The 26,694-nt window shown below is 42.8% G+C and overlaps 1 protein-coding gene across 2 annotated transcripts in view; it reads right to left on the reverse strand.

Annotated features, from left to right (window-relative positions):
* Positions 1–26,694, reverse strand: part of LOC122930396 (protein sel-1 homolog 3-like) — an 85,111-nt gene that overhangs the window by 34,961 nt on the left and 23,456 nt on the right. For both annotated transcript variants that reach the window (XM_044283806.1, XM_044283889.1), the window contains exons 3-13: positions 24,344–24,473; positions 23,223–23,344; positions 21,236–21,351; positions 16,870–16,928; positions 12,449–12,581; positions 10,359–10,491; positions 7,536–7,679; positions 6,277–6,476; positions 5,984–6,163; positions 2,715–2,834; positions 2,198–2,338 (exon numbers count right to left, since the gene is read on the reverse strand). In XM_044283806.1, coding sequence (XP_044139741.1) covers positions 2,198–2,338; positions 2,715–2,834; positions 5,984–6,163; positions 6,277–6,476; positions 7,536–7,679; positions 10,359–10,491; positions 12,449–12,581; positions 16,870–16,928; positions 21,236–21,351; positions 23,223–23,344; positions 24,344–24,473 — 1,478 coding nt within the window. The remainder of the gene's footprint in view (positions 1–2,197; positions 2,339–2,714; positions 2,835–5,983; positions 6,164–6,276; positions 6,477–7,535; positions 7,680–10,358; positions 10,492–12,448; positions 12,582–16,869; positions 16,929–21,235; positions 21,352–23,222; positions 23,345–24,343; positions 24,474–26,694) is intronic.

Raw genomic sequence — 26,694 nt, forward strand, 5'->3', positions numbered from 1 at the left:
AAATATATGCCAATGGACTGTTGCAGTGGTGGCTGACGTGAAGCCTCATTCTCTGCTATGACATGCAGACTAATTCTCTGCTGACATGAAGACAGATTCTCTGTTACGGGACCTCCCTCCTCTGCCTGGGTGCTGGGCCTAAATATATGCCAATGGACTGTTGCAGTGGTGGCTGACGTGAAGCCTCATTCTCTGCTATGACATGCAGACTGATTCTCTGCTGACATGAAGCCAGATTCTCTGTTACGGGACCTCTCTCCTCTGCCTGTGTGTGTGCTGGGCCTAAATATATGCCAATGGACTGTTGCAGTGGTGGCTGACGTGAAGCCTCATTCTCTGCTATGACATGCAGACTGATTCTCTGCTGACATGAAGCCAGATTCTCTGTTACGGGACCTCTCTCCTCTGCCTGTGTGTGTGCTGGGCCTAAATATATGCCAATGGACTGTTGCAGTGGTGGCTGACGTGAAGCCTCATTCTCTGCTATGACATGCAGACTAATTCTCTGCTGACATGAAGACAGATTCTCTGTTACGGGACCTCCCTCCTCTGCCTGGGTGCTGGGCCTAAATATATGCCAATGGACTGTTGCAGTGGTGGCTGACGTGAAGCCTCATTCTCTGCTATGACATGCAGACTAATTCTCTGCTGACATGAAGACAGATTCTCTGTTACGGGACCTCTCTCCTCTGCCTGGGTGCCGGGGCCTAAATATCTGAGAATGGACTGTTCCAGTGGTGGGTGACGGGAAGCCAGATTCTCTGCTATGGAACCTCTCTCCAATTGATTTTGGTTAATTTTTATTTATTTAATTTTTATTTTAATTCATTTCCCTATCCACATTTGTTTGCAGGGGATTTACCTACATGTTGCTGCCTTTTGCAGCCCTCTAGCTCTTTCCTGGGCTGTTTTACAGCCTTTTTAGTGCCGAAAAGTTCGGGTCCCCATTGACTTCAATGGGGTTCGGGTTCGGGACGAAGTTCGGATCGGGTTCGGATCCCGAACCCGAACATTTCCGGGATGTTCGGCCGAACTTCTCGAACCCGAACATCCAGGTGTTCGCTCAACTCTAATGGGGACACATCTCCGCTGTGGCTAGTCTTTGGCTGCAGTGGCCACATGAGCAGTGTGAAAACAAGATGTTGACACAAGGAGACTTTAGCGAGGGATAGCGGCTGCAGGGGACTGAAGGCGCCAGAACCCAGCGGTGGGGAGCAGATAAGTATGCTTCCCTCTGCAGGTCCAGCAATGGTGGGAATGGAGTGTCTGTCCGAAAGCCTACGAATCCCTGAGGGTGAGCAACCCCTTGAAAGTATTCATCCACAGGAACAAAAAAAAAAGAGGTGCATGCAATATTAGGGGGAAAATTGATCTTGATTGCAGAAATTGTGCGAAATCTCACTCAGGAAGACATATGACATCACAACGCCGGCGCACTGGCCCAGGCGAGTTGACATCATTAGTGATGACGTCACCATGCCCGGGCAGCATGATGATGTCATCATGTCAAAACGCAAGATTTTGCACGCTGTCTTCAATCAAGATGACCACAGCCTCTACGCAAGCAAATGGATAAGGTGAGTATTTTTTTTTTTTTACCGTGAATGAATAACCCCTGAAAGGCCTAACTCGTAGCCTCAGATGCTGTGATCAGCGATGAACGCAGAATCTGAGGGATTCAATGACGGGGGCAGCGTGATCGCCGTTCCCCGTCATTGCGCCTTCTACAAAGGAATGTGCTTCGTGACAAAGTTATTTGTCAGAAATCAAATTTCTTTGTGAAATTTGATGAAGCAGTTCAGTCGAATTTTTCATAACTTCCGCTCATCTCTACGCGTGACTTCAATAGTTGTCACAAAAACCTGCCAATCACATGATAAATCCAGAATGTAGGGTAAGTGCACTAAATGGACCATCAACTGAATTTCTACCACCGCATTTATCAACTACATCAAGCTTTCTGACTAGGTATAAGTCTGTATCCCTTCTTAATACCCCCCACCCCTACCTTGACCTCAGTTAGCCTTATGACTAAGATTCAGTTCTCCCCTTTGATGCTGTATCTGTTGGTATGGGTTTGACCCTGCCTGATGACTACAAAAATGTCCAATGCCACCAGAAACCACATAAACAAAGTCATGGGAAAAGGGGGAGCTTGAGGTCAAGTGGTTCTTCCTTTGGGTAACTCAGAACATACCTTAAATAACAGGACGGCATAGTCATACATCACCACCGGCTCTTCATTCTCTAGGGCTCCTCGCTCATACCATTTTATGGCTGCTCTGGTGTTCTTGGTTACACCTTGCTGACCCCAAAAAAGCATCTGTGCCAGCCTATGCTAAATGACAAAGCAAACATTGTCACAATTGTACCTTATCTTTATCATAAATAACAGTAATGTTGACATATAGGTAATGACTAGATGTATAGTCAACTACTGTGCTACGTCCAAAAATGATCTCTTTAAACAGGACCGTATATTCTCATGAGAGGTCCACTTTAAGAAATGTTTCATATCTTTGTCATGTTTGTCCAAAGTAAATGACTCATTATCACACAATAGAAATAATTATACATTTCCTTTTATTAGCATACAATGCATTCACTGAATCAACTTGTTCTTCCCTATAAACAGACACATTGTCTGGCTCCATTATATGGACTCATAGAACAGTAATAATGTAGAGATAGATAGACCTAAAAGTCCTGCTCACCTGGGCATGCACATCTCCTCTCTCCGCATTCTGTTTAAGCCATAAAAATAAGTCATCATTTTCTCTAGTCTGTTCTTTTAGTATGTCTTCATCCATTAATCTTATGGTTTCTACAAATGCCTTCAAGAAAAGATGTAGGAAATGATTAGCTAAGACATGCACGTACACTCAGTGAGTACAATGTCTTCCTAAATTTACAGCTGGACGAACACCTCCAGGTCTGGGCTAGGATTTGGCCAACTTTGGAAGTCGCCAAAAGAACTGGTGTGAATGAAAACATGCCGGCTGAAAGAAAAGCAGATAAGCCAATTATAATTCACAACCAAAAACATAAAATACTAGCAAAGTTACCAGGAGAATAGCGGCGGACTTCCTAATGTCAGTGAATTAATACTAGCCATCACCATCATGTGATGAGTCCATCTAGAATAGTGTTCTTGTAAAAACCTTGGGGCGACTGCTTCCCTTTTCATTTCACTGATTGCAATTAGTGCTACTAAGGGATTGTTCACATGACCTTGCCGTGTTTTGCGGTCCGCAAATTGTGGATCTGCAAAACACGGATGTCGCCCGTGTGCCTTCCGTGGAACGGAACGGACGGCCCTTTATAGAAATGCCTATTCTTGTCCGTAAAACGGACAAGAATAGGACATTACTCATGATTTTTGCTGGGCCACGGAACGGAGCAACGGATGCGGACAGCATTGAAGTGAATGGGTCCGCACCTGAGCCACAAAAAATGCGGAACCAAACCATGGTCGTGTGAATGAGCCCATTACCAGCATTTACTGTGAGCTGTAAAATGATGAAAATTAGCACCAAATTAATCTAGTCAAGTACCACCAGCCTCAAAAAAAATCATGGACACATCTATTTTTTTTTCATGGACACAATAAAAAATTCACAATCTGCGCTACCGCCCGCTGACCAATAACCCCCCCCCCCCCCCCATCCCATAATGTGTGTATAAATTTGTACGTTTGGAATATATACAGTATATGAGTGTAGTGTGTATATATTTGTGTAATGCATATAAATATATGTGTTTATGTGTGTAATACATACTGTATATGTGTGTAATGTATAAGCAGTATATAACGTGTAATATATATATATATATATATACACACACACACCAAAAGTTATTTGGCTTTCGGGTGAAATTTATGGAAAACATGAAAAGATCACGCTGCAGTGATATTATATCATGAAAGTAGGGCATTTAAGTAGAAACATGCAATTGTGATTTCTAGTGATGAGCGAAGAAAGCTTCGGATCCTAGATCTGAAGTCGTTTCGCTCAAAACTTCGGATTAATGCTGTACAGAGATCCGTCTCCATACAGCATTAAAATGTATGGCCTCCAATGAGGCAAAGTCAGTTAATCGCGAAGCCTCGAAAGACTACGTTGAATAATTTTGGTATTTGATTTATAAAGTGAAAAACCACTTTAAAAATTGGATCTGAACTCAGCTTCGGTTCCGAGGTACTAGTCGGAACTGAAGCCGAGTTCTGATCACTTATCTCTAGTGATTTCCTCATCTCAAACAATTTATTGAAACAAAAGCCAACACCAGTGGTGGGTATACCCCCACAAAAATGTCAATGTCTCAAAAACTTGTCATGTGGCCTTGAGCATCAATTATAGCTTGACAACGACATCTCATGCTGTTCAAAAGTCAACCTGTCTGCTGAGGCATGGCATCCCACTCTTTTTGAAGGACGGCCCTCAGGTAAGGATGGCCCTCAGGTCATTGAGGTTCTGGGGTACAGAGTTATGAGCCTCTAAACGACGACTCAGCTGATCCCTCAGGTTTTCCATGAGATTTAGGTCTGGAGAAGATGCAGGCCACTCCATTTGAGTGACCCCAGTCTCCAGCAGCCGTTCCCTAATGATGCAACCTTGATGAACTGGCGCATTTTCGTCCATAAAAATGAAATTAGTCCTGTGTTGTTCATCTAGAGGCACAATGACTGGATTAATGATATTATTCAAGTAGTATGGGCTTGTCACAAAGTGTAGGGCAGTTCTGTAGTGACTAGACACACCAGTCCATATTGTAACACTGTAACACCACCACCAAAGGCGCTTCTGGTGACAACACTGGCTATTGCATAGCGCTAGTTGGTGGCCATCATTTATGCGCAGGATGAATTGACTTTCATCAGTGAACAGCACTGAGGCCCACTGGTCCCTCGTCCAGCGTAGATGCTCCTTGGCCCATGCAAGATGATGAAGCCTGTGCCTGGTGGTGTGCTCAGGTACCCTTACAGGTCATCTAGCACGCAGACCACGCTGATGTAAACGGTTTCGAATGGTCTGACTTTACACTTGGGTGCCTCTCACCTCCCTTAAATGTGCCTGGAGTTGTGTGGCATTCATCACCTGGTTCCACAGGGCATTGTTCACAATGAAGAGGTCATCACTGTGGGATTTGGCCAAAGAACGTCCACTTCTATGCCTTTCTGTGACTCTTCCTTTATCTCTGTAACTCTGTTTCAACCTGCTGATGACACTCTGTAACACTCTAAGCTCAGTGGCCACTTCCGTCTGAGAACATTTTGCTTGATGCCTCGCAATGGCGAGGTACTGTTGATCAATTGTTAGGTGTCGTCTTGGTCTCATGATGTCAAAATGTGAACAGCATGACGAGGAGGACTGTTCAAATACCAATTCTAACTGAACCAGGAAATTTATTGGGCGATTCATGGATCAAACACCAGTTGTGAATTTTGCCATGAAGCTCTTTGTTAGAGAACAGCAAGTTGTGCAAAAAGTAAGTAAACATTGAACAGTTGCACAAGTGCATTCAAAAGTACATGACACTTAGTTTTTGCATTGTATATCCCTATTACATTTGCACCGGTTTCTTTTACTGAAGCAGGGGAGAAATCATGGGTAAAATATGAAGTAAATCTGCAGCAAAATCCACATTGTGCAGCGTCCTGGAGGGGTGGGAGGTTAGGGCAAGTGGTAGTAGCCATAATGGTGTTAGTAGTACTCACAGTTCACAGTTGCCTACTCCTCCCTGGTGCTCACTGGGGTTGTGCAGTGAAAGGAGGGTGCACCATTTTGTTTTCCTCAGGGCAGTTCCTGATTTCTACCTGGTGTTAGGTGGTTACCTAACCTTTGTACTTAGATTACCTTGATGTTGAGAGGTTTAGAGGTGCAAGGCAACCAAGTGGTGGTGGTAAGGGGGGGTTGCAAAAAACAACAAAAAAAACAACAACACTCTTGCACAACTCCTTTATGTGAGAGAAATGACTTACTTGCTCTGCGTTTCTTGCTAATTGATCTTTTGGAGTCTTTTTTGCAACATTCATATAGTACGAGAAGGCCACATCTAGATCCAAACTATGATTGTCTATTCCTTGGAGATGCTTATATCCAAGCTTCAGAAGAGCAAGTCTATCATCTCCTTGTGCACCAACCAGGCTGTAGAGCAGAGCCTAGGAACAGAGGAAGGTCAACAAAGAGGCTTGTAAGATCATCAAGTAGTTCTCTAATTAATCGTTCTTAGAATAATTACAAACTGATAAAGAGAGCTTTGACTGGTACCCACCTCAGCTGCATCAATGGGTACACCAAGGCCAATCTCATACATTACAGCCAGCAGGTAAGACGCTTTATGGTATCCACTGCAGCTGGCATCTAGCAAATTGGGAACAGAATCTTGAAGGTGATAGAAACTATGTGACACATTCTTCAGAGTTTTCTCAAATATGTATTTTCCAAACTGGACACCAGGGTCGCTGAAAAAATCTAAAAAAATAAAATACAATAAAAAAAAACAATATATAACATTGCTAATCATCATCGAAGAGAAACAGTACACCGAATAGTACACTGAACATGTATTATTTGCATGTACATAATTTAATTGTTTATTGCTACTATATAGATAATTTTGCATTTTACAGTTGCTTTTCTACTTGCAGTGCCACTTTTTGGCACTAGCCAAAGCAAAGACTTTCATAGACAGCAATGCAACAGCTCATCTTATACACGGGTATGTATCCCAGATGTATCCATGTAATACTGTGATTATTAAAAAACTGAAATAAGTATTGCTATGCTGGGACGTTATTAATGGGGTGTGCACTGTATTAACTTAGGTGCTCGTAAAGCCTGGGTTTTCGGGAGTTATAACTCAAGCCCTTTTCCTTGCAAATACTGTTCTACTGTAGTATACTATGTTATATGATATATGTGAACAGATCTACTGGGGGAAAGAAGAAATGAAATGCTGCAAAATGCAGGAATAAGCCTCTATGGAGACATTGATGACCTTCACAGATCCATGGTAGAGAAGCAAGACTGGCACTCACTGATGTGAGTGCCGTTCTTCCTTTTCTACTTCAATACGGGACGCCTTCCCTAGACATGAGCACCACGTGAAGAACCCGTAGTGCCGACTGACTATCCACAGAATTACTTCACAGATCCATGGTCTTTACAGCTATCGCATGGTAGTATAGCAAGTATTTTTTGAGGAATAGAGACAAACTAAGGGTCCATTTACCTTGGGAGATACAGAGGGCAATGACGAACAAACTGTTCCTTCCCGATCATTTAGATGCATCAATCATTCCATCTGTACGGAGATGAATGATCCTTACTACAATCGTGCATCCCCATACAGTTTCATTGTTTGTCAGCAGCACATCCCTGTTTATACTGGGTGTTGCACTACCGAGAAATTAGGATTTTATTTGCCGTATCAAAATCCGCAGCACATTTTGTATGAACATTCATTCCCAATAATGGTTTCCATAACCTACCCATGTGAATGGGCCCTAAGTTAGTTAATGAGATACTTACCCCAAGAAATCTCATCATTAGAGCTCAGCAACCAAATCAAATTGCTATATTTATTTTGTTCTTCTCGTGTCCGAGGAACCATCTCAGTAGTTGGTCTCTCTACATATTTTAGCTGCAGATCTTTGTAATAATTCTGTAGTTGACCTGAAAATGAATTTCATTGTAAAAGGTTACAATTTCGAGGAACATTCATGCACATGCTAATTGTCAGCATGGTTTCCCTTACATTTTTAGTTACATGCTTGGCTTTCCTTAATGATTTGGCTTGACCTTTTAAACCTCTGTTTCTGAACCCTGCTAGTGTAATCTCTCTACCTGTTCACTCCACCTGCTAGCAGCTACCTCGTATACACAACCTAGGTTTCCATACTACCAGCAGGGACCACTCATGTTGAACTAGTTTAGATGGATGGATCGCCCTTATTGGGGTGACTATTCAGCTGTAGGCAGAGCCCTACATAGTGATAGGGGTGTTTCAGGTCAAGTTCTCCATAACGTAATTCTTTCTAAACCAGGTGGCTAGTGTCAAGTCTGGCAGTGGATCTGAATTTTGCTGGACAGAGTACCTGATATCCAGTCTGTTCTACTACAATTACTTAATATATTTATGTAGGTTTATGCTTTATGGTTACTGCTTTATGTATTCACATGACTAAGAAGAACCACCTGAACATTACAGCACAAAGTCAACGAAGAAAACTGATGTGCAAGTTCCCGCACAGAGTTGTACAATTACAATGTTGGCACTGCTTGGGCACATAAGCTGTAATCAGGAATGTGAATGTAGCTGCGAATCATAGCCAATCTTCTAGATCAGAAAAGTCTATGATCTCCAATCCATTGTTTAGCCTCTGACAGACCTTTAAAACCTTGTTAAAGGTTATGTACACCTTGGGGGCAATTTTTTTTTATTACTGCATTGTACTCATTTTGAGGTGAAATCCGTTTTCTATTTGTTTGTTTGTTTTATTAAAAATATGGAGCCCTTTTTCTGTACATAGCTGAGATGCTCTAGAAGCAGCCTGCGGATTTTATCTCTTTTCTGTCAGTTGGGGAGCAGACGGTCTCCTTATCTCTGCTCTATGACATTATAAACACTCTTTACAGCTCAGTTCTTATCTTACTGATAAGAATGTGGCTTAAAGGGGTTCTCTGGAAATTAAGAAAATGAAAATACCTAAATATTACTTTATCATAAATATATTCACAAATATCATTGGTCTGGGAAGCAATCATTAGGAGAAATAAAATGGCCGCCATCCTAATATTACACACAAAACCTGTCCTAATCACAGAGCAGGACACAACCACATCCCCACCACCTCTCTCTACTTCATGTCTCTACTTCATGAACTCCATTCCTACAGAGATTCAGCTGAAGATCATATTAAACAGTATTCAGGACCATAATCCCTGACAAGCAGAGAAGAGGATGAGGCAGATCTTTACCTCAGTGTTCTGAAGTAACTTGTCCTCCTGTGTGATTAGGACAGGTTTTGTGTGCACTAATAGGACGGTGGCCATTTTATTTCTCCTAATGATTGCTCCTCAGAGAAAGCGACCCATTATAAATAATGAAAGGTATTTGGCAATATATTTATAATAAAGTAATATTTACGTATTTTCATTTTCTTAATTCCTGGAGAACCCCTTTAAATAAGTGTTCATGACCGCTTAGTAGTTTAGAGATAAGGTTTGTCAGATAACCGGCACAAAGTGAAAATACCAGTCACACAGAAAAACTGTTAACCATTTGTGACAAAAGGGCTCAATGTTTTTAATAAGGGCTAATAAAAAAATATGATTTTAGCTAAAAATTTATAAAATTCAATCATAAACAAAAATTGACTCCAAAAAGGTTTACATGGCCTTTAAAAGTTACAACTGCTTCCACAAAAAAATAACCACATGCAGCCTGTTGGAGTAAAAATTTTTTTTAAAAGCTATGATGGCCTGTATGTGAGCTACAAAGGAAACAAATAATCTTCAAGTGACCCTCCAGTTCAAGAACACAAAGTCACATCAACTGGGCAGGAACAGAGCACTTACATGGTGTCCTCCCTTTTATCTTTTTAGTAGCAGATCTACTATTTCTCGGGCTAGTCATCTGCCATCCATGATAGCCGCACTGCGTCTAGGGCACACACTGTGCATGGGCAGGACACAACAATTCCTACTTGCATGTACTATCCCTGCTCTCGGATTGGCCAGCAGTGTTCACGTGAGCAGTGTTGGTCAATCCAAGAGCAGCAGGAAGTGTCTAGGGCTACCAAATGCACAGTATACGTGAGGCAGTCTGAGAAGAGGCCATCTTGGATGGCAGAAGAAGAGCCCGGGAATTGACAGATCTGCAGATAAAAAATGAAAAGGTAGGCACCATGTAAGTGTTCTGTTGGTTCCCCAGTTGAATGCCTCATTCACACAACCGTATTTTTGGTCCACATACGATCTGCATTTTTTGCAGATTGGATGTGGACCCATTTACTTCAATGGGTCCGCAAAAAATGCAGACAGCACACCGTGTGCTGTCCACATCTGTATGTCCGTTTCCGCAGTCCAGAAAAAAATATAGAACATGTCCTATTCTTGTCCATTTTGCAGACAAGAAAAGGCATTGTTACAATGGATCTGCAAAGAAAACGGATGCAACACGGACGTCATACGTATTTTTTGCAGATTCGCATTTTACAGACCGCAGTCATGTGAATAAACCCTAATGGGAATTTTATTTCTTGAACTGGGTGGTAGCTTTCAGGTTCTGAATGGGATTATTTGGTCTATACATAATAAACACATAAATGATTATTAATTCTTTGCACTCACACTTAGTCTCCAGGTCGTGCTTCTCGTGTAGCATACTAGTATGTAATCGCACGATCTCTCTGACATGCATACACCTGCTATAATAATCTTCTACCAGATGGTAAATCCTGTCCTCCGGGAGAGGGTTTGATATCTGCAATGACATCATCAGCAATGAGAGACATGAATCCACCACTTCCCTAGATGTCCTCTTCCTGGTGACCATCCCAATTGATCTTCATGAATATAGACATATCTTCCTCTGTCTGCTCATGCTACACATTTTGATGCTTAAAACCAGTATCACATGCAAAGAGACCTGTCAGCTTTCCTCACGTTTTAGAAAACAATGCTGGAACATCTTTACTTAGAACTCTGGATTGTGCTGTTCTTCTGTTAGGGCTCTTTCACACCTTGCGTTCTTCTGTTCCGGCATAGAGTTCCATCGTCGGGGCTCTATGCCGGAAGAATCCTGATCAGTTTTATCCTAATGCATTCTGAATGGAGAGAAATCCGTTCAGGATGCATCAGGATGTCTTCAGTTCAGGACCGTAAAGTTTTTTGGCCGGAGAAAATACTGCAGCATGCTGCGTCTTCAAATGCTTTCAGTTCACTTGCGTTTTTCCGGATCCGGCGTGTAATTCCGGCAAGTGGAGTACACGCCGGATCCGGGCAAGTGTGAAAGAGGCCTAACTTACTCTTGGAAATTATTGGAAACTGGCTGACCTATTACATGTGCGCTTGGCAGCTGAAGGTATCTGTGTTGGTCCCATGTTCATATTTGCCCAAAAATTTGGTTTCAATACATGCAAATGAGCCTCTAGGAGCAATGGGGGCTTTGCTGTTACACCTAGAGGCTCAGCTCTCTCTGCAACTGCTGCGCCTTCACTTTGATCGACAGGGCCAGGAGTGATGATGTTTTTACTGCCTGGTTCTGTCAATCAAAGTGCAGAGGGTGCGGGTTCCTCTAACGTATGGCAGCAAGTGAATGGAAATATAAAATGTGAATGATTTTTCTATTTTTCATTTATAGTTAGGCAAAAACACAGCTTGTAGACGTGCAAATGACATCTACAGTGGGGTAGATTTACTAATCAAAGTGGGCCAGAATTCTGCTGTACATTCTCAGTACCACACTGCTTATGTGTTTTACACAATTTTTGCACATCGTCTGACAAGGGGCGTGGTTTAATCTGAAATGGGTGTGGCTTAACATGTGCCAAAATTTTGCAAAACAAATATTGGAGTAACTAAGCTGACCAATAAGTGGTGTAAGGTTAGACTAAAGTACCTAAATATGTGCCAAATTTATCATCCAGCAGCAGCCACTGTTTTGGCATGTTTTTTCAGATTTTTTCTTTTCTATGTATATGCCAGGGGCATACCGCCAATATAGGCAGACCACGCCGTTGCTATGGGGCCCGCAGCACAGGGGGGCCCGGAGCGCAGGGAAGGCCCCGCCCCCTCCATTTATTTTAGCCAGTACTAGTAGTACACTTCACACACTGTGGAGCAGGCGCAGCGGGCCCGTGGCACTTGACTTTAACTTGTTATTATGGAAGGTATAGCCAGGGTTAACAACCCTGCCTTAGCTCTTGCAGGAGGTTAGGTGTGTACTGGCTTCACCCCTCGCTCTAGTCAGTGACAGGAAAAGTTAGAAAGGCAAAGGAAGCTGTAACTTGTGCTTCTTCTTGTTAGGCCCAGAAGGCTACACCAATCTTTGCATTATCTACAGAAGGAGAGAAGGCAAAAGACAAAAGGAGAGAAGTAGAGAACCTAGAGTCTGCATGGCCAAGCATTGGAGTAAGAAATGTAACCTGCTACTAAAAGCTGTTAAGACTTTACTGCAGTGAGGGACACTTTTAAGACTCTTCACACCTGGACATGACCAGGGAGGGGAGCAATTCTGTTATTAGAAGTATATTGCTAAGAATGCAGTTCTGGATCATAATTGGTAACATCTCACCAGCACTGATGTGATCTCTCTGGCCTTTCTTAAAACCTCCAGCTAGCTTCCCTAGATCTTTTCAGCAGTGCATACATTAGTGTAATCATAATTCAGAGAACACAGTAGAATACGCTTGTAGCACATACAATATATTCACATATACCTCATCCATCTGTAGAGCCTTAAGTCGATAATACTTCACAGGTCCAAAGAATCCATCAATTCCGACCACATACTTGCTTCCTCCAAGGGACATATATCCATCGGTATCATCGTAATAGATGTCCTCATCCAAACTTTAAAAAAATAGGAATAATCTCAGACGTCAATGGAAAATAAATTATTTGTACATTATTTAAAATCTATATAATATTCACAAGATGTATGTCTCTGCTCACACTGGCATACTTATTTTAAGGCTCTATGATGGAGATGCTGATCAATAATAATAATATATGGCTTTCATTAGGTTTCCAATTGTTTTATAGGGTAGAATAGCAAAGAACGTTTCACTATTCTGGTTATCAAGAGCAACAGAAGCCTAGTAGTCAAGAACTAGTGCAATTGTGAGGACTGTTCACGTTGTCAAGGCTTCTATTTAAAGGGGCTGCCCCACAAACAATATTCTATATTTTTCAAAGCTGCACCAGGATCTGAATACTTTTAAGACTGCATGGAATTAAAAATGTTGCACTGAGATATTTAATAAAATCTATCCGTATAGAATTATCTGCCTCCTGAGCTATGTTAGAGAGCTGCAGCAGAAATGACACCCCCCTCCCCCCGAACTGCGATAGGGAGAGAGCTGAGAAGAAAGGACATACTCCCTGCGCTGTCATAGGGATATAGCTTCAGACGTAAGCTGTAATATGGAGAGAGCTGCAGCAGACAGGAAACACTTCCTCAGCTGTTATAGGGAGAGAGCTGCAGCAGAAAGAACACACCCCTTGAGCTGTGATACGGAGAGAGCTGCAGCAGAAAGGACATGCCACGTGATCTTGATATAAATCTAGCATAGCAATTGAATTAATGAATGCGGAGATCTCTGGATCCATGTGAGGTACAGGGCTGGTTCTAAGCTTTGTTATAAACAGATTGTCAGGAACTATATGATGGCTGATTTTCATCTTTTACATTTGTAAGGGCCAGCCCCTAGAATTGTAGGGTTACATAGACTGTGATGATTCATTCCCACCACTAGAGGTCGCTGTGGCTCTGAGTAAGAGGAAGCTGAGGATTTTGTGAGAGACAGGGGGAGGAGGAGGAGCCAGAAGTTCCCGGTCTCAGAGGCCGGGTGTTTGTCCTGGGGAATGGTGAGGATGGCTGCCATGTTAGGAGCCAAGTAAAGGCTAGTGATGGGACACGGAGCCTGACTGATGGATTCCTGAGAAGCTGGCTGTGTTTGAGACAGATCAAGATAGACTCTTAACTGAAGTGCTCCAGCTGTAACCCAGAGAGAGAGAGAAGCAAGTGATCTATTCAGGAGCCAGAGGACACAGGCCACCACGCCTCTGGACAAGACAAGCATCCAACTTGTGGGAGAAGACGACATCACAGACCTCTACTCAGATAACTCCAGAACTCAGAGTGTGCACCGCTGCTAATCCGCGGTAGGGCATAGAACAGGGGACTTTAGTGCGCTGTAAAAGCGGACCCTGAGTAGCAGGGGTAGATAGGAGCATAGTAGCTGGGTGTAGCCTGGACTCTGATGTGTTTGCTGTGCATTCATCCTAACTTTTGTTCAAGTATTCTGTGTAAACCTGTTTATACTGTTTATCCGATTTTCCGGCAGTTACATCTTGTTCTTTAATAAAGCCGGTTTTTGTTTCAGTCTCCTTGTCTGCTGTACTGTATTTGAATCCTGCCTTGCGGTTTCTTCCTCCCCTGACGGCTACACATTAATCATGGGATAACCCCTTTAAGGGTCTTTTCATATTGCATCTTTTTGTCTTTTTCTCCATATGCGCAGGAAACGCATCCACTATAGAAACTCGGATGACATTAAGTGGCGTCCATTCCCCATAAGTGCCCATGTTAAAAAACTACGCATTTTTACTGGATGCCTCTGCACTAAAAACTGAAACCCTGCTGGATGCTGCCAAATGGAGGACAAAAGAACATTGATGTAATGATGAAGAAGCAGTGTGAAAAGACCCATAAAGAAGCCATTACGGTTATGACAGATCCATTTTCAAGAAGAACTCTCCACCCTTCCTGATGGATTTCAATGACTTTTTATGGGCTCAAAGCATGTTTTTACAACCATTTAATCCACTTTTGCACAAAATTTGAAGTCCTGTCCATTATTAGCCTAGCCATGTAACCCATTTTGGTGTACATTTGCATACATTCAGAGTCCGGGGTACTGTCAGGTCTCCAGTTATTTTTAGAGCAGAAATAGTGCTACAGACACTGGAAATCCTGACAGAATGAAACCTAGTGTCTGTGAAAGGAACTTATCTTATACTGATGACCTATCCTAAAGATAGGCCATGGATATTGAACTAATGGAAAACTCCTTTAATGTCCATAGAAATCAGACCTATGCCACAGTGTGTGTCATCCTGATCAGGCTTTGCCTCATGTCTATCTCATGTTGACTCCTCTTTCTATCCCATATACATACAAAGATGTATCTCCCAGGAAGAGACCCATCTCCCTTGCACCACGTCTTGGAAGTGGCTCCTTATGAGTCAAAATCAAACTTTCCAACAAGCCTTGGGATATTTCAAGGCAATACAGCCAATGCAAATATCCATCCATATACAGCTTCTTCAGGGTGTTTGCCCCTCATCAGTACGGAGCAGGGTTCAGGCTGGCTCATTGCGATGCCTTAAATGTGGCTTAGGCAGAGTCCTGAATCTCCTTAAAGAGACCAGACCTGTATGGAGACTGGCTGGAAGTACTCCATGGTACAAAGACTTTTTGGCGATGCTCCATGGGACTTTCCATGTTGGAAGGTTGGATTTTGACTCATAGGGAGCCACTTCCAAGAGGTGGCACTGGTCAGGATCTCTCTTTGCATATTGCCAGTAAGTCTTCATACCATGGAGTACTTCTAGTAAGTCTTCACACAGGACCGGTGTCTTCAAAGAGATTCAGCTCCCTGCCTATCCCGTATCCCATTGTACAGAAAGATTTGATGACGATTGCAGTTAACCCAAAGAGTATCAAAGGAAAATCATGCCACATCTTCCAATAGAAAGAAGGGAAAATTGCAGCTAATATTATACAAACCCCACACAAGTATTATTCTGATAATTGAGCTAGAGCTGTGCCAGGGCATAATGTCAGTGAATAATGTCACATAACGACACCCTGCTCTACACAATGTAAATACCAGTCATGTTTGTCCTACTAAGTACTGGATGAAGATCTAAGTAACCAGAACCAAACCTCAGAATAGGTCATAAATATCTGATTGGCCGGGGACCAACACCCAGCACCCCTATTAATCAGCTCTGCCAGCCCCTAACTTTACTTCTTGACTGAATAAGGAAAGGACTAGCTGAGCTACAAGGCATTGTGCCTGGTGTAACAGTGAATGTCCTGGTGGCAGACTTTTACATGGCATTTGCATCAAGGTCGTGTGAGCACATAATGGCTCTGCTGGACCCTGATGTTATACAATATATATATATATATACGGTATATATACACACACACACACACACACACATTTATGGTTCACAGTTTTGTTCTTCAGTCTCCTGCTTGTATAATTTGTGAGAGCTTTTTAAAATATATGAATGTAAGGAATGAAATACTGTAGTTATTTGCCATTAAATAGGACAAAGGTTCAAAGGAAGGCGGGTAAACCCTCTAGTAATTAAGTGCTTAAAAACTTTGAATAATTTGAAAAAAAATGCATGGGTTTAGAAGCAGACTACAGAGCATAAAATAAGACGATGTTAGAGGTTACATTTTGCCTATAGGCACAGTTCACTGCTATAATACAGGTTTTGTATATGATTTATTTAGTCAGGGAAGGATATATTCACACTGGTAAATTCTGACACTGATTCGGCTGATGAATCCACATTCAGAAACTCCACCATGTGCACACCTTGTACAAACAGTAGAGTTTTTATCAGTAGCTGATTTGAAAGACGCTTGAGAAGTTACGTTACTAGAAGCAGATTTGATTGTGGATTCCATATAGAAGTCAATGGGGATGCAGTAAAACATCAACCAAAAGTTCTTCTAAAACTCTTGTAAAAACTCCTCTACAACTGCCACCAACTTTCAAATCTGCCACCAAAAATGACCTGTTTTAAGCTAATGATCTACTACAGATTTTTTTTCTCCTGTGGATATTAGGCTGGGTTCACATCACCATTTCACTTTCTGCTTTTTTTCCCCATCTAAAAAAACTGATCTCAGACAGAAATAGCTCAAATGGATGCACAGGATCCGTTTTTTTACAGGATCCTTTTTTTTTTTTTGTTCTTCTGATGGATGAGAGGAAAAGAAAATGAAACAATGATGTGAATGCCTTAGCAATGTGCACATACCTTTATAGGTCCTACTTTTTCCCCTTTAATGTCCACCCCTGTTTTGAGAATACAGAAGGAAAATCCTTACCTGTAAGAATGGCTGTTATAACTTTCTAGCTCTCGTCCAAGGAAGGTGTTTAATATTATCTACAGACAACAGAATATTGAGGGTTAAACAAGTTGCCATCAATAATAACTAATAATTGTGAGACCTGTGTGATAAACCTGGCAGAACGGGAGGAAGGATTGAGCATGTTGTATAAAATCCAAGCTCATTTCAGTAAAAATATATATTCTCAGTAAAAGCTTCACCCACTTACGTGTTTAAGCCGCCTAGTGTGGTCTTAGGCCATTTTAAGACGAGCATGTCCATTTAGGAAAACACGTTCCATGTGGGAAAGTGAATTCCCGAACAGCATTATAATGATTTATAATGTTGTGTGACTCTGCCCAACCTCATCTGTAATGATTTGTTCTTATGGCATTATGTGAGTACAAATCATTACAGTGGAGGTGGGGCAGAGACACACAGCATTACAAACAATAAGTCAGGTGTAGATAGGTGCTCCAGGTAGATAGAGGATGGGTGCATGCCTCCAAGACATCAGTACCGTACCACAGCTCTACAGATAATCCACAAAATGCACTATGGAGACAGTACTCCTTACAACCAAGTGATCCTTATCTGGATCTGGAATAAATATGGATAACTTGTTTGCGAGGAACACTGTTCTCCATAGTGCATTTTGTGCATTACACAGTATTATAAATCATTATAATGCCGTGCAGTCCAGTCAAAGGAGCAGAGTTCGCAACGTGAATTCATGCTCTTATATAGTGTGTGCGGTGAACGCGCTTGTCTGAAACTGGCCGTAGTCAAACATGACCACACAATGCTATCCTTCTTAACCCCACTTACTGATAATGCCAGCCTGTTGAATATAACAACTAATTCAGATAGTAACAGAGAAGGAGGAGTAGAAAAATCTAATAAACAAAAGAAAAAGAAAAATCTAAGTGGCACCATGGGTGGGATGTTGCATGTATGTGAATACATAGTATCCATATAAATAAAATAAATTAGCAACAGTAGAATAACAGGCAGATTTTAAAGAACCTAGAAATGGACAATGGTTTTAATAATGAAACATTAAAAGGGTTTTCTGAGACTTATGTACTGATGACCTATCCTCTGGACAGGTCCTCAGTATCCGATCGGTGGGGGTACGACGCCCAAGAAGACCCCCACCAATCAGCAGTTTGAGATGGCACCGGCGCTTCTGTGAGCACTGCTGCCTTCTCAATGATCACCAAGCACAGCTCCGTACATTGCACAGCGGCTGTGCTTAATATCACATCTCAGCCCCATTCACTTCAATGGGCCTAGGCAATGTGACCGATGAACGTGTTGTCACTGGCCCAAGAAAAGCTGGAGAAGGCTACGAGCTCCAGTGCCTTCTCAAACAGTTGATCCCCTTTCGGACCCCCACCAATCAGATAGGGATGATCTATCCAGAGGATAGGTCATCAGTACGTAAGTCTCAGAAAACCCTTTTAAATCTCTATGATAATTCATGCCTTGCGGGGCACGTGTGTTCAAAATCCAATATGCTTCTCGATCTAAATGATTGTTCTTCACATTACCACCTCTAGGGGGAACCTTATCCTTCTCAATACTACAAACTCTATCCATCCTGCCTCCATGACATTCTCTAAAATGTTTAGAACCCCAAGAAATTTACAGTCATCAGATTTGTGGCTATCGTTAAGGAGTTCCAAGATACGCATCTTTAAATGTCTGGAAGTGCTACTAACATCATTCTAACTGCATAATGTCCAAGACATCAAGTATATCACTGACTCAGAGTTACAATTAATATAATACTTAATAGGATAAGTATGTGTATTATCTGGTTTCACAAAGGAACACATTCTGTAGGGTTAGATCTATACCTGTAAAATCCAGGGCAGAGTAACCTTGAGTGTATTACTATACAGGATGCAGAAAACTTGGAGACACCCGTCTATCCCAGTGGGGTTATTTTCTATAAACCTCTTTGTACTCTTGTGCTATTAAGTGTTCCAACTTTTTATCCTCATATAAATGGGCTAACTATCTCAGTATAATATTTTTGATCTGTGTGAATTGGGGAAAATAATCCAGGTGCATTGGAGACATTCTTATTGTTGATGGGCACCAAACATCTTTAGACTGCCTGGCCTAAGTTTGAATTGTCTAAATATTAGAAATAGTAAACCTGTTGTAATAGTTGTAATAATTGCCGAGTTCAGGAAGAGGTGTCCACTAGGTGGCTCTCCTTCGACTTCTCTTTGCATAACCCAGCTTGACTGTGTGCCAATGGACTGACAGAAGGCAACCGTCAAACACCTTAGATGCCACATTTGATATTGACTAAGGCATCTAAGGATGCTGCAATTGGAGTTGTCTCTAATCTCGGCAGTTGTGGCAGGACGGCTGTGTATTACAGCCGTAGTCCTGCTACAGATGGCACATTGAACACACCTGCACGATCAGAGCAATGTAATAGTACGACAAAGGTCCTCTGAGAACCCCTGACTGCGACATACTATTTTGTCATGGTTCATCCAGGGGTTATTTTACATGGGATAATATGTTTCCAAATAATAGCTGCATAAACTCTGTGTCATGTGCCGGGGGCCCAAGGAAGACACAGGACACAAGCAAAACAGACCAAGGACCAACAGAGAACTTTATTACAAATGTAATAAAAGGACATGACAGTACAAAATATGCAGGTTAGGCAATAGTGGTAGACCTACCACAGAACCAAGTGCACTGGCAGACCAGAGGCAAAACCCAGAGGACAGAGAGCCAGTGATCCCCGTTCTTCACAGAGCCCCTGGTGGTGTGGATAAACTGGACCGAGGGCTCACTGGTCACACCTCCAGGAAGGTCCTGGTACACTTGGCCCCTAACTGCAGAGAACCACACTGGTGAAACCACCAGCGGAACAGACAACAGAACTGGAACCCACGCAAACACAGAACATGGATAAGACAACAAGACAAACAGGAACCAGCACAGAAGCAGATGCCTGGACCCCAAGCGGAATGGAAGCATGGCGGTCTCAGTCAAAGCTGCACACAGACTAGAGATCCTCCCTCCAGAGAACACAGGGACCCTCTTACGAAGGCAGGACAACAACATGAACAGAAGCAGTAATGACTGCAGGACAGACTAGATCAGAAGCAGTAACCACTGCAAGGCTGGGCATAGGACAAGATCAGAAGCAGTTTAGCACTGCCAGGCTGGGCATAGGACAAGATCAGAAGCAGTAAGCACTGCCAGGCTGGGCATAGGACAAGATCAGAAGCAGTAAGCACTGCCAGGCTGGGCATAGGACAAGATCAGAAGCAGTTTAGCACTGCCAGGCTGGGCATAGGACAAGATCAGAAGCAGTTTAGCACTGCCAGGCTGGGCATAGGACAAGATCAGAAGCAGTTTAGGACTGCCAGGCTGGGCATAGGACAAGATCAGAAGCAGTTTAGGACTGCCAGGCTATCAGATGCAGTTAGAGCACTGCTAGGCTAGACGTGGAACAGAGAGGATACAGACAGAGAACATATACAGAAGATTAGACAAGGCATGGATACGGACAACAATCAACATCATCACAGGACAGGTACAGAAGATCAGACAAGGACATAACATCAATGCATTACCAGGCAACATCACAAACAAGGGCAGATGGCAAAACCCCCTGGGTCAGCGGCAAGGGGCTACACCCAGTAAGGTACAGGACAGAACTGAACTCCTGGGTAAGCAGCAAGGTGCTACACCCAGCAAGGCTGAAGAAAGACTGACCACAAGCCCCACAGCTCACAGATAGATATAGCTGCAATAACGAGGGCACCTGATAAGGAACACACTCAGGAACAGACCAGGGGAAGTTAACCCCATCAGAACCAGGAGTACCAGAACCATAGAACAAACGATACAGGCCACAGTTCACACACAAGGCCACAGCCAGCACGCATTGCAAAACCAGCATACATGGGAACGCCCACAGCCAGTACACAAAGCACATGCAGCCATCCTGCATGGTACCAGAGACAGGAACCACAGATATGCAGACACGGAAGCCACAAACACAGGCCACAGTTCACACACACCAGCGCAGCCAGCATGCAGCCCCAAGCAACCAGCATACACAGGTGTCAGCCTGCAGCCAGTACACGAGAGAGCCTGCAGTCAGCCTACACGGCAACAGTGTAGACGGGGAGTACACACATTCACAGGCAACAGTTCACACAAGACACAGCAGCCAGCGCGCAGCCCCAAGCAACCAGCATACACAGGTTTCCGCCTGCAGCCAGTACGCAAGAGAGCATGCAGCCAGCCTACACGGCCAAAACTGTCACGGCAAACCGCACCGTGATACTCTGTAATCAGCTCTACACAGTGAAGTTACCATTTTTCTTGAAATTGTGACGTCCAGCCGGATCCATTGACGTAGAGGTAGATAAAACTTTGACATTGTCGCAATATCATCCCCTGTTGTGAGCTGCAGCTGAACATGGATCTGACCTTATAACATAAAGAAGTACAAATTAACCAAAACTTTTAATGGGAACTCATTATGTTGAAAGTTTAGTCTGATCTGTAGGCAGCATGTTATAAAGCAAGAGCAGCTGAGCAGATTGATGTGTAGATTAGTGGCAAACGATTCTGTATAACCAGTTATTGATCTAAACCTCTGCTCATCTCTCTCTATATGCAACTCATATATGAATTATTGTCAATCACTGACTCCTAAGCCAAAAATGAGCAGAGGTTTAGATCAATTCATGGAAATGATGACCAGCAATCCTTGAAATCTGAAGACTGGCTCTTAAGGTGATTCCATTTTATTAATTTTTGCATTTGTCTACAAGTAAGGCTACATTCACACTCGCGTTTGGTGCGGATCCGTCATGGATCTGCACAAACGCTTCCGTTCAGATATTGTATTATCTGTAACATAGCCAAAATTGATCTGTCTTGAACACCATTGAAAGTCAATGGGGGATGGATCCGTTTTCTATTGTGCCAGTGAAAACGGATCCGTTTGCCTCTGCATCGTCAGGCGGACACCAAAACACTGCAAGCAGTGTTTTGCTGTCCACCTCCAGAGCAGAATGGAGGAGGAACGGAGGCAAACTGATGCATTCTGAGCGGATCCTTATCCATTCAGAATGCATTAGGGCAAAACTGATCCGTTTTGGGCTGATTGTGAGAGCCCTGAACGGATCTCACAAACGGAAAGCCAAAACGCCAGTGTGACAGTAACCTAAGAGAGTAACCGGAAAGATACTGGGGGAGATTTACAGATTAACTGCATCTGGATTGTGTCTTGATTTGCCAGAATTTGTGACGGACACTTGCTGCACTAAATACACTACCGGAAAATGTGGAGACACACAGAACCAACACCAGTGTTTTTGTGGAGAGAACATTGACCAGCCTTCAATATGTCCAGGACAATGCAGAACCATTCCCATTGCCTTTTTTACTCAGTTAGGAGATGTGGTGTCCCAACAAGATAACGCTTCTACACACACTGCCCATGCTACACAATGTGCTGTTCAGGGTATCCAGAAGTTCCCCAGGACAGTTCGATCGCTAGAACCCTCTCCATCTAGAATGAGATTGGATGGGGTGACAGATTTTCCATGCACAGCAGCCAACAACCACCTTGGCTGAACTATGGGCACAAGTTGAAAGAACTTGGCAGTCTATATAGCAGCGAGGGGAGATGCCACCCAACATAAATGTGACGCTGCTTCAACATATACTGTGCTGCAGGACCCAAAATAAAGGTTGCACCACCTTGGTTGTGTGATCATTGACCATGCACCTCTAGCAGTTTATACTTTGTTCAATCTAAGCTCAAATCGCATTAAGTTTTCAAGGCATTCTTTTTACATTTTTGTATATGAAGTGAATGTACCACAGTTTTTCAGTTACAACATGCTAAACACAATATATATATATATATTAATAAATTTTGCTCCAGATTTTTGTATGTACCTACTCTACACAAAACCTATACCAGCTCAAAGGAGGTGTAAAAAGAAGTGTACAATTCTAATAGTATAAAGCCCCATGTTACATTGCGACACAAAAAGGGATTTTTGTGGTGCACTGTGTCGCATCTTCCCTTCACCACTTTCTTCAACATCATAGAATTAGATACATTTAACAATCCAAATCATTAATTTGATGCAAACTAAAAAATGGTGCAGGTACTGCATTCTTAATATAACTGCCCTACTCTCCACAGGTTTTTGAATACGATGGTGGATACATCTCCAAATGCTTTGGATTCACACCATCCTGGAAGATGCTTTAGAAGCCCAGCCCGCACTATATCTGCCCTATAAGTGTCATTTATTCAGTCTTCTTTCGAGATTACTTACCTTTACTAGTCAGAAATAGAAGTGGTGATGCATACATCTTATTAGTATCCACATGGTGGAATATTCCACATTCCTTACCGGTACAATAATCTAACAAATATATCCAGATAGAAAGAGTAAACCTGAAAGAGAAAGAACATGGCAGGTAATGATAAAGGTGGAGGGCATGTGTCAAGAATGATGAGAGACAAAAGATAGAGGGAAATATAGGGAGCTGATAAGAGTAATCAGGCCTGAAAACTAATGGCAAGCTATCAACCTTCGCTAGTCATTATCACTATAAGCAGACACCCAAAAAGAAATATACTGTAGGTAATATGGGATAAATACTTTTGGGGCACTTTAGACGCCAGTCTTAATAAGCCCTATACCTGGCGGTGGATCCTCCGGAGTTATGAAGAGGCTCCGGCCTCTTCATAACTTTGGCAGATCCACCACCGCTTCTAAATGCTTCCTAGCTGTTTAGCAGGTGTAGAAAATGGTAAATGAGACAAGCCCGCCGGCCCGTCCCCTTTCCTGCCCACACCACGCCCTTTTTTTTAGACCTGGCGTGAGCAGGGAGAAGTTTCAGATTGTGGCTACTTCTCTTTGTGCCGCAAACTGCGCCAGAAATACGCCTAATTTAGGCATATTTCTGTTTAAAAAAGGACCCACATAAAACTTAAATAATAAATGCTAACATGCGATCACATTATGGTCATCTGCCTCTCAAGTTTGGCGGAATCAAATGTGTATGAGACCTCACAACTTTCCCTTAATGGCTGATGTTAGAGGAGTTACAAAAAGGGTCTGGCATGATGGATTTCAACAGCCAAAACCATTTGTGTTCAGGAAAAAAACAAAGTATCTCCCTACAGAAAAAACATACATGCTTGGCCAAGCCAAAAGGCCACATTAATAGCTAGTTTTCAGCCGAAAGCTTTTGGCTGATCTTTAGCGATTGCTCTCCATGTTTATGGTACGTTAGCCTAATGCTGATTGGAGTAGCTATAATATGGGTAAAAAAGTGTAGACATGAAGTATGACCAGCAATGGTACATCGGTGGAGACAAGAGAAAGTTCTTGAGAAAACAAACATATGTAATGTAAAAGAGGATTTAGAGATGACGGTATGGTCTCACATCGGATAGTACTTGACCAACTGGCGTCTCCTCCTCTCTAGATCTCTATTTTTATATGGCTCGAAAATTTTGGTAAGGCCACTGTGTTCATTGCCAGATGCAAGTGGAAATGAAAGGATCTTGACTGCATCTAAATGGAAAACATCAGGAATATCAATTAGTGAATTAACAAGAAATATTTCACATATAAAATATATTAATACAGAGTATAGATGAGCATTGCAATATTTTTCAACAAAGACACCAGGGTGAACATTAGAGATGAGTGAATTTCTCAAAAATTTGATTTGGCCGGTTTGGCAAATTTTCCGGAAAAATTTGGTTTGATCCAAATTTATTCGTGGCGAATAGCCTTTCTACTGGTGTAGAGAGCCTTTCTAGTGGTGTAGAACACTGTGCCTTGCAGTAACACGCATAGGGAGTCTGCTGTGGTAGTGAAATAATACTGTGAGTCAGTATGACATGCAGATGACAGGAGTCGCACTTAGAATCACTGCACACTTCACTTATTTGGGCAGTCACAGGGCCAAAACTGACCAAATAACTGTGAACTGCCCAAATAACTGAACAAAAAGTGTGAACTCAGCCTTGCAGGTTGATGTTAGTATAAAGAAGAAGCGCACTCCTTTTACACCGTCGTCAGCTGAGTCCACAGAGATATCTACAAAACCTGTTCTATTAAACGCTTATACAAGTAGAGCCCCCCGATAGAGTGGAGAGGGTGACAGCAGTAAGTTTGTGTTGACGTCACTGATTATTTTGCCCTTCCTCTTATCAGTCAGAACAATAACCCCAAAAAAATAGATTCTGTCTGTGGAGCATCCGCCTTCACTCGGTCAGCATTTGGTCAGTAATCCATCAGTATTGCTAAAGCCACAAAAAACAGGAGTGGATCCAAAACAGAGATGACACGTGAATAGAATATTTGCATGTTTTCTGTGTTTTGTACCCACTCCTGCTTTTGGCTACCAAATCATGAGCTAATTCTGATGCAAAATAGGGACCATGTCATGCAGGCATAAATGTAAGCAATTTCCAGCCACCGGTATTGGTAAAAATCATGTGTCCCCATGGATTGAATAGAAGACAAGATCTAATCTTACATTATTAATTTATGTTTGTAGATTGTCATGTGTATTTTTGTGACAGCGCACAAAGTTTTTTAAATTTTATGTAAGGTAATGCTTTGGTGTATTTTGTGTTCATTTGGTAATATTGCTTTAGGGTCCTGTTCACACACAGTCTAGTTTCCTATGGTGGTCAAGGAGTTAATTTGGAAGTGGCTAGTATTCATCTATGCTAATCACACCCAGTGGGTGTGTCTTCTTCCCCCCTTTCCACCATAAAACCTGACTGGTGTAGTCATCTAGTGACTCTATGATTAAGGGTGCTACAAGCGTGTACCCGAAACGCGTCAGGAGATGTGAGGCCTGTTTCGTATTTATCTTTTGTAACTGCTTTTAATGGAGAAAAAATAAAGTTGAATGGATTTTATCAATACCTGTGGCTGGAAATCGCTTACATTTATTGTTGTGGGAGTGCAGTCCTGCACCATCCACGCCCCGGAGGTCTGAGCAGAAGCTGGCGTTTGTTACTATAGTATGTCATGCAGGCCTTACAGCTGTTACAAAGATAGGATCCGTTGTGCGTCTCATTTTTCCTTCTTTCTGACAGATTAGAAGAAGGGTCAAATAAATGATGATGTCAGCCATCACAGTGTCACATTCACAATGTGGAGGTGGCAGCAGCAGCATCAGGAGGCCACAGAGTGGCACAATGACAGTGTGGATGTGGCAGCAGCATCAGGAGGAGGCCACAGGGTGGCACAATCAGAGCGTGGAGGTGGCAGCAGCACAAGGAGACCACAGAGTGGCACAATGACAGAGTCTGGAGGTAGCAGCAGCATCAGGAGGAAGCCAGAGGGTGGCACAATGACAGAGTGTAGAGGTGGCAGCATCATCATCAGGAGGCCACAGAATGGCATAATGAAAGAGTGTGGAGGTGGCCGCAGCATCAGGAGACCACATAGGCAAGGTGACATAGTGTAGAGGTGGCAGCAGCATCAGAAGACCACAGAATTGCAAGGTGACATAGTGTGGAGGTAGCAGCAGCATCAGAAGACCACATAATTGCAAGGTGACATAGTGTTGATGTAGCAGCAGCATCAGGAGACCACAGAGTGGCAAGGTGGCATAGTGTGGAGGAGGCGGCAGCATTGGGAGACCACAGAGTGTCAAGGTGACATAGTGTGGAGGTGGCAGCAGCATCAGGAGACCACAGAGTGGCAAGGTGACAGTGTGGAGGTGGCAGCAGCATCAGGAGACCACAGAGTGGCAAGATGACATAGTGTG

This window comes from Bufo gargarizans, chromosome 1, assembly GCF_014858855.1.
Source record: "Bufo gargarizans isolate SCDJY-AF-19 chromosome 1, ASM1485885v1, whole genome shotgun sequence".
Classification (NCBI taxonomy): Eukaryota; Metazoa; Chordata; class Amphibia; order Anura; family Bufonidae; genus Bufo; species Bufo gargarizans.